This window comes from Cydia pomonella, chromosome 14, assembly GCF_033807575.1.
Source record: "Cydia pomonella isolate Wapato2018A chromosome 14, ilCydPomo1, whole genome shotgun sequence".
Lineage (NCBI taxonomy): Eukaryota > Metazoa > Arthropoda > Insecta > Lepidoptera > Tortricidae > Cydia > Cydia pomonella.
This window is the reverse complement of record NC_084716.1, coordinates 3,849,024-3,858,547: the sequence shown is the minus strand read 5'-3', so window position 1 is coordinate 3,858,547 and position 9,524 is coordinate 3,849,024. Positions and strand designations below refer to the sequence as shown.

Here is a 9,524-nt window from a genome sequence, read left to right as displayed (position 1 = left end):
GTGTTTTTGTAAAAAGATTATTACTCCACTTAATCAGTTTACTATTGGGTTCTTCGGTTTTAATCAGATATTTCCTTTTACGTGAATGTTTTGACAATGGTGTGGAGGTCTTTATCAAAGGGAGCTGGGGGTTATTCATTACTGCTGGTTTAGCATTGTCATCATTATTATTATTACCTTTAGATTCTAAAGCTTTAGTCATTAAAACATTGAGCGGTTTTGTAATTGGTTCAAAGGTTTGAGCTAGCGAAGTGTCAAGCAAAGTTTTATCTGCTCGCAACGCTTTTACTTTTCTCTTTACACTCTCAATGGAATCTACGAGTTTCCGTTTCAACTTTTTATTACCAAACATATTTTATTTTATAGTGTATGTGCTGATGCTGCTTTTGCTGCTGCTGCTGCTTTTGGTACGGCCGATGCTAATATGTTGATAGTGTCCGACCATGTGGCCGGCACAATTTGGATAAATGGGTAAGCTGGTTCACTGGTGGATAACTTTTCAATAAAACGTTGGATTTAACACAATAGTCTTTTATTTCGACTTTACATTATGATGCACAATATTTGTGCATTAAAACTAATTTTATTATTTTTAACACAGAGCTTATGGACTTACGCGTGCAGCCATTTTTGATAGAGAGAGCGAGAGCGATGAAACAATTGACACTATCTATGGGCGTGTGGCGCCGTTTGAGATACCAAAAAAAAACTATGTTGACAATAAATCGCAATTACTTATAACGCTTAAACATTCCGCCCGCCAAGAACAGTATGTTCTTCCTACCGCCCGCCATGACATCATACAACAGTACATACATAACAAGGTTTAGGAACTGAACATTACTAACGTACTAAACTAACATGAAAACGAGTTAACATGACATCAATAGATAACTTTGCACTCCATCTAAATTTTTTAAACATAAACAATACAAATACACTGTTCACCATATAAGGCAGAGATCATGAACAACTTTGATTACAATCTATAGAGATAGAGAAAACAGGCTGACTAAGACAAGTAACATTGTATGCTAACTTTAGCATGTTAACTAACATTTACTAACATACCCGTAAAAGTGAGTATCCAGAAATCACCTGAAGGTTAAAAACCCTTTAATTACTACATAACACATAAATGTAATTTAGAAAAAATAAAAACTTATAAGTATACCTATTACAATATTTATACAATTAGTACTCTTTCCTATCAGTCATTTTGAATAAGTACACTTGTATAGTTTTACATACTAGTAGAATTTAGAAGTATTAATAGAGACTTCAGTAACAACCTTGTAGGAACTTCATTACGAGTAAGAACCTAAAGTTATACAGTAACAGTATCAACCATATGAATTTTACAGTACCATTTGGGTACCTACAACTAAATTTAACACATATTAATAACATACTCTTAGTCTTGCTCTGACTGGTAGCAAAATAAGAATACAGGAAACTATAACTTTAACTACATGGCAAATAATACTAGTTGGCAACAGGCAACACTATTAATTTGGAAACAGGTCTCATAAGTTTGGAATGTTTACATTTTAAGGTAACGACTCTAGTGACATTGTCTGGACCAGGGTGCTTTTCTTGTACTAACCCATATAACCACATCGAGGGCGGGAGATCATCCTCCTTGACTAACACTACGTCACCTACCTGTGGCTCTGGGGTCAACTTAGTCCATTTGTACCTCTGATAGAGCGTTGTTAGGTACTCCTGAGACCACTTTCGCCAGAACTGCTGCATAATCTTCTGGGTGAGCTGCCATCTATGTAAAGGGCTGATTTTAGAATCTTCATAGTTGCGATCTGGCGCGGTTACCAGAGCTTCGCCAACTAGAAAGTGTCCCGGGGTGAGTGGACTCGTGTCCACTTCATTTGATGGCAGCTGGTACATGGGCCTACTGTTTAGACAAGCCTCAGCCTGTGCTAAAACCGTTGATAACTCCTCAAACGTGAGAGTGGTGCCATCTAGGACCCGTTTCAAATGATATTTAGTAGAGGCGACACCCGCCTCCCAGAGTCCACCGAAATTGGGAGCCCGGGGTGGAATAAAATGCCATTCAGTACCTTCATTAGCTAAGGCCTCAGCAACCTCTTTCATGACAGAAGCCTCGCCCTGCTGGAAGAGGATGCGCAGTTCCTTGGATGCACCGACAAAGTTGGACCCATTGTCGCTCCAAATCTCCTTACAGGGTCCTCGACGTGCCACGAACCGTCTATAAGCAGCTAGAAACCCTTCAGTGGTAAGTGAACTTACTGCCTCCAGGTGGATACAACGGGTTACCATACATACAAACAGTGCTATATAGCCCTTATAGCTCTTGCATCCTCTACCTTTGGATATTCTGATATTTATAGGGCCTGCATAGTCGCACCCGGTGCGGTGGAACGGTCGAGCAACAGTCACCCTGCTACTGGGTAAATCAGCCATGAAGGGTTGAGTTTTGGTGACTTTGTACTTTATACATCTCACACATTTACTTAAAATATGTCTAATCAAGCTTTTGGCATTAATAATTAGAAACTTGGATCTTACATAATTTAGGGTGAGTTGGGGGCCTCCGTGGAGAGTCCTTGAGTGAGCGTCGCTCACAATCAGCTTTGACAAGTGATGGTCATGAGGCATTATGATAGGATGCTTTACATTATAAGAATGATCGCTATGCTCAATCCTACCTCGCGTTCTCATAATGCCATCCTCGTCCAAGAAGGGACACAATGATAAGATAATGCTTCTCCGGGGAAGTGGATTAGAGTTATTCAGGTTAGTTAACTCCCGGGGAAAGGCTGACAATTGACTTGCTTTAATACCTACCTTCAAGGCATTATCAAGCTCTCTTGCGGTCAGATAGGATGGAAAAGATTCTCCTTTCAGTTTTTTACAAAATCTGAGACAGTAAGCTACTACTCTTACTGCCTTTGTTAAAGATGAGTATTTAGTCCAAGCACTCAACTCTTCGGATGGCTGAGCAGGGGATAAAACTGTACATACCTGGACTTTCATGGGCTTTGCTTCTAGCTCAGTGGATACGGGCTCGGATGTTGGATGCTGGTAGTTAGGGTCATGTAGCCAAGCTGGGCCATGGACCCACAACTCGAATTGGATGAAATCAGATGGTGACATTCCTCGACTTGCACAGTCTGCCGGGTTGCTGGTGGATTCTACATGCGCCCACTGATCATGGTTTAGTATGGATAGGATCTCAGTGACGCGATTGGCAACAAACGTTGTCCAACGGTTCGGCTCACCTTGAAGCCATGCGAGGACTATGGTTGAGTCTGTCCAAGCCCTGCAATGACTGACTGGCATGGATAAGACAGTGGATACTTCTGCCAGCAGTTTGGATAAGAGTACTGCTCCGGAAAGTTCAAGTCGGGGTGTGGAAATTTGGCGGATTGGACAGACCTTCGTTCTGGCTGCGACTAAATGGACAGTAACATTACCTTCATGATCCACTACCCTCAGGTATACGACTGCTGCGTAAGCGTCGTTGGAGGCGTCGCAGTACCCATGCAGCTGGATATCACTCGCGTCTTGCCTGACGCCAACCCATCTTGGCATGATGAAGTCGTTGAGAACCGGGAGCTGCTCACGGAACTCATTCCACTCTGTCAGCAAGTTGGAAGTCACTTCCTCGTCCCACGAGTGACCTGAAACCCACAGTTTTTGCATGTATATCTTGGCTCGGATAATGACTGGGGAAATCCATCCCAGTGGATCAAAGAGACGTGATATGTCAGACAAGATGTTCCGCTTGGTGACGGGGGTTGGCTGTGGAGGTAAGTTAACCTTATAGTGAAATGAGTCAGTCTGATGATTCCAAGACAAGCCTAGGATTTTGATCATGTCATCCAGTTTTATGTCTTTGTCAGAGCTGGTAACCGGGTGTGGATAAATTGTTTCCATTAATCTTTGACTATTGCTTGCCCATTTTTGTAATTCAAACCCAGCTTTACTTAGCAAACTAACTATTTCCGAATAGATTTGGATGGCTTGATCATCTGTCTCACACCCACTCATGAAATCATCCATATAGAAATCTGTCAGCACCCTTTCTGCAGCCAATGGATAATCTTTACCATCATCTTTAGCCACTTGCTGTAAACTTTTGACTGCAAGATAGGGAGCTGATGAGACCCCGAAAGTTACACGTAACATCCTGTAATCCTTTACAATGTCATCAGAACTCTCACGCCACAGCAAGCGTTGGAAATCAGTGTGTTTGTCCACGACTTTAACCTGCCTGTACATTTTTATAATATCTGCTATAAAGCAAATTGGATGAATACGCCATTTCATGATGATATGACGCAGTTCTGGTTGTAGTCGTGGACCAACCAAGAGATCATCATTCAAGGACCTGCCATTAATACCTTTAGAAGAGCAGTCAAAAACCATGCGAAACTTGGTTGTGGATTTGTCGCTGCGAATCACGGCATGGTAAGGCATGTACACACAGCCAGGTCTCGCAGCGTCCCGCTGGTCTTGGATAAGTTCCATGTGATTTAGTGATAAATATTCATTGATCACTTTGGTATATTCCTGCTTTAGGAGTGGATTGCTATCCATCTTTTTCTCCAATGAGAGAAATCTCCTTAAAGCCACTTTCCGTGATTCGCCATACTGACATGATGGATCTTCATCACGAAATGGGAGACTAACAACATAGCGACCTGTACAGTCTCTAGTTGTAGTGGATGCATAATGCTCCTCACACACTTGGTCCTCCTTAGACAACAAGGTGCGAGGCTGATCAGTTTCTATTTCCCAGAATTTACGGAGAGTGTCATTAATGGAGTTATCCAGAATATGAGCAGTTATAAAGCTATTAGAATGGTTACTCACTTGTGTTCTTCCTGACAGGATCCAGCCCAAAGCGGTGTTCTGTGCTGTCAGCGTGGACGTCGGATTACGTACAATACCCTCTGTCAGGGTCAGTCCATACACCTCAGCACCCAGCAACATGTCCACATGGCCTGGAGTGTCATATCCTGGATCTGCCATCTTTAATTTCTTCAACTCCTGCCAATCATGAATCTCAACTTTCTGTGAAGGAATGGGATTAGTTACCTGACTTACCACATATGCTTGAACAACGCAACTAAAAGAGCTACAAATGGATTGTATTTTGAATTGAACTTTGTGTTTAATTGGGACTGACAAGGGGATTTTTTCTCCGCCCAGCCCTGAGGGATCAACACTAACATTAACAGGTATCTTGTGTAACTGAAGCAATTGTACAGCACGCTCGGTCACGAATGATAATTGTGCACCCTGGTCAAGAAATGCCCTAAGTATATGACAGTTTCCTTTATTTTCTACCTTAACTAATGCCGTTGTTAATATTATCTCACTATTCGATGAACCTGAACTTTCGGCAGCGTGAGCCACTATGTTACCAGGCCCAGGTTCCTTCTGTTCCGACTTCTCATGGGTACTCGGCTGTTGGTTGTGGATCTTCACCCCTTCAACGGCTCGGCTTGGTTGCGCTGAAGGTGGTTGCTCGCTGTCCAGATGCAATAGGGAGTGGTGACGGCGGCCGCAGCGCCTACATGTTGTGTCTCGCTTGCAGTGTGTTGCAGAATGCTTTGCTCCAAAGCAATTGAAGCACAACGCCTTACTTTTGACAAAGTCCCTCCGTTGTTGTACAGAGTCCTGGCTAAACCGCTTACATTGGTACAACAAGTGAGCCTCTGCACAAAATGGGCAGGATACTGATGATGCTGATGAGGTAATGCTGAACACTTTAGGTCGCTCTGTTTCTTTTAATCTTGTTTCTTTCTTAGTACTTGGCTCTAAGAACTCCAATGCTCTGAATCTGGATTCTAGGAATGTTGAAAATTCACTAAACGTTGGTATTTTATCTGAGTAATCACTTATCTTGTGTTCCCATTCTTTCCGGGATTCCTGGTCAAGCTTCTGTATGATCAGGTGGATGATGATAAGATCCCATGTTGAAACATCAATATTCATGTTGGTCAGAGCACTTAAACATTCATTTGTTGTGTCTAATATTTGTTTGACACCATAAGAAGATGCTGCGGTTAAAGTCTTTTGGCTTATTAAGCGGTTAAGTATGCACGATGAGATGTAGCGAGTGTTGCTGTAACGTTTCTTCAATAATGTCCAACATTGTTCATAATTTGCATCCGTTATAGGTGTGTGTCGTATTAACTGCTCTGCTTCACCCGTCAGATGACCCTTTAAGTAGTGGAGCTTTTGTACAGGTGCTAAAGTCTGGTTGTTATTGATCACAGATTCGAATAGGTCGTGAAAAGTAGGCCACTCCGCATACTTGCCAGAAAATACGGGGATTATAATTCTGGGTAGCTTCACTGCACTTGATGGATTTGATTCACTCTGTAGATTATTATGTGTGTGAGTTGAGGATGTTGACATTGTTGATTTGATTTTTTCCAAGGCCTCTTTTAACTGACACTTATAATCAATATATTTTTCTTCGACTCTGTCATAGGTTTCATTTGTGAAGTACGTATTGCTTGGATCCTTAGATTCTAACAAAATCGTTTGATGGTTGCTCTCGAAAGATTTCCAATTTCCTTCGAGAAGATCTAACCTTGCTTGTAAGTACGTGTTGGTCATACGCGATTTCGGTGATTTTTTGAGGTTAGAAGCGGCCTTGTCAATTATCTCTTCTATATTTTGCTGTAATTTTATATATTCCATGGTGATAATCTTGTAATTTCGTTCTTATTCGGTTCGATTGGACCATGTCCGACCATGTGGCCGGCACAATTTGGATAAATGGGTAAGCTGGTTCACTGGTGGATAACTTTTCAATAAAACGTTGGATTTAACACAATAGTCTTTTATTTCGACTTTACATTATGATGCACAATATTTGTGCATTAAAACTAATTTTATTATTTTTAACACAGAGCTTATGGACTTACGCGTGCAGCCATTTTTGATAGAGAGAGCGAGAGCGATGAAACAATTGACACTATCTATGGGCGTGTGGCGCCGTTTGAGATACCAAAAAAAAACTATGTTGACAATAAATCGCAATTACTTATAACGCTTAAACAGATAGGATATAAATTAAACGACGTTGTTCTTCAGTAGCTGACAACATAAAACTGATAATAAACCGGAGATGACACTAAATTTTATACAATAATGAAAACGTCAAATCCTTTACGATATCGACCCTTATTAATGTCTCTCTCCTTGTCGATTGTTAAAAAAGTATACTTTTTCTGCCAACACTCGCGACAAATTTCCTTAAACTTTTCCCAACCCATATCGGTGTTCACGTGATCGTCATAGGCATGTTTTAAATTCAACTCGTCCTGTTTGAATAGCAATATAAGATTGGCATTATCACGTACCAACTGTTTAGGTATCCTACTATATGTCTGGCATAAGTAGAAACAATCTAACCAACGATGACGTCCCATTGCAAAGTACTGACGAATGGCATCTTGATCTTCCAAAGCCACATCGTCAAATACAATGACGCTGTCCTCCGCAGCTTCCTCCGGTGGGACGACTTGACTCTTATCATTGTACGTGTGAAACGGTATGTCACCCGCTTGCTCTAAAACGTCACTCAGAAACTTGTATTTAGGTTGATTCAATGATTTCGAATAAAGATAAACATTATGAAACTTTACACCGTTCGGATGTAAGAGCAGAGACAACAGAACATTTGTCTTGCCACAGTTGGAAGGTCCACAGATGAGACATCTAATGTTATTCGCCAGCAACGAGCCATGTTTAAGGGAGCGATGAGTCATTGCTGGTTTCACATTATCATCTAGCACAACACTCCAATCTTTAATAGCCAGTGACGTGTTTTGTTTTTTAAGCTTCATTTCACTGTGATGTATCAAATCGTTAGGACATGTATTTTATACTCACACATACACACATACATGATCAAATTTCAAAGGTTTAAATATTATATAGATATATAGGCATACTTTATACTCACGTACACAGTCAAGTATAGATACTTGAGATGATAACACACATTGGCGGGGTTAGTGTTAAGCATAATCCCAAACGACCTAGACGACTGCGATCTCATAGTAGCGGTGGGGGTATTATAAATAATTTAATTAATAATCTACCATTCGAAGCGCACATACCCGGTTACAATTATTGCGGTCCCGGTACTAGATTGAAGGAGAGATTGGCTCGCAACGATCCCGGTGTGAATCCGCTTGACGAAGCTTGTAAATTACACGATATTGCCTACTCACGTGATAAAACATTGGAGGGACGTCATCAAGCAGATTTGCGATTGGCCCAAGCTGCTGAAAATCGTTGGCGTGGTAACAATTCAATTGGTGAACGTATTGCCGCGTTAGCGGTAGATAAGATTATGAAATATAAAGTTAAACACGGTATGGGTATGATTCCCATATCAAAAGTCATTAAAGCAAGTCGTGATGCTGTAAAAAAACACATTGCGAAAAAGAAGGATACAACTACTAATACACTACTAAAAGTGGGTGTAAAAGCTGCGAAACATTTTGTTAAAGGGAAAATTGTTAAGGGACAACAGAAACAGCGAGTCATTCCAATACCTAAGAGAGGCGGTTTCCTACCAGCTTTGATACCGCTACTGGGTGCTTTAGCAGCCACGGGAACTTTGGCCGGCGGTGTTACCACTGCTGCTAAAAATATTTATGAAATGGTCAGGAATAGAAATAATAATAATAACAATGAAAGCAAGATTGTCGGTAGAGGTTTATATTTAGCACCTTATAAACGTGGAATGGGACTCTACATTACACCGGCTAATGAAGCAGCAGCAGCAGCAGCAGCAGCAACAGTAACGGCAACTGCAAAAGTGGCGAAAAAAAAAAAAAACAAGAAATTAGATTTACCTCCGATTGGTCAAGCTCTCACCGATGTGGACATTGTGAGATTTGCACGTAGAGAGAAAATCCCCTACTTTAGGGGTGTTTTCATGCGAGATAATCTCCCAAAGAAACCTCACTATTATGAAACTGGTATTATCAATTTAGACTCTCAGCAGGGTGAAGGTACACATTGGTGTGCCTATGCGAAAAAGGGTAATTATTGTCTATATTTTGATAGCTTTGGTGATTTGAGACCACCTCGAGAGTTTATTGATTATATAAATGATTCCGCTAGTACCAAACAACAGCGCAACATGCGAGTAGAGTATAATTACAATCGATTACAGAAATTTAATACTGTAAATTGTGGACACTTATGTTTGGCCTTCCTGTGTACCAATGCTAAGCGTTTGTTTTAAATAAATATAATGAGCATTACATGCGTAGTTTCATTCTTACATTAATCGTCTACCCGTCAGTATCATGTCTATGACATCATTCACAATAAGTCTGAGCGGTAACGAGCCTGTGTTGAATGTAGACTTTCAACCGGCTCTAGAATTGGACAATGATGGTTTTTACGAGTGTGCTCTCGTGTACTTTAAGACTTTCAACACTATTCCTAATGTTGATAAGAGCAATAATATGTTTCACTATGGGGATGATGTAATCGCAATT

The 9,524-nt window shown here is 40.9% G+C and overlaps 1 protein-coding gene across 2 annotated transcripts; it reads right to left on the bottom strand.

Annotated features, from left to right (window-relative positions):
• Positions 1–515: 515 nt before the first annotated feature.
• LOC133524728 (uncharacterized) lies at positions 516–7,068 on the bottom strand. 2 transcript variants are annotated; one of them, XM_061860871.1, is made up of 2 exons: positions 4,858–4,982; positions 516–3,662 (listed from the first exon to the last, which is right to left on the bottom strand). In XM_061860871.1, the coding sequence occupies exon 2, from the start codon at positions 3,571–3,573 to the stop codon at positions 1,486–1,488; it is 2,088 nt and encodes a 695-aa protein (XP_061716855.1). In that variant the 5' UTR covers positions 3,574–3,662; positions 4,858–4,982; the 3' UTR covers positions 516–1,485. The 2 variants fall into 2 exon arrangements, with proteins under 2 accessions (XP_061716855.1, XP_061716856.1); XM_061860872.1 differs by having other exon boundaries at positions 3,546–3,662; positions 4,858–7,068.
• Between the last annotated feature and the right edge of the window lie 2,456 nt (positions 7,069–9,524).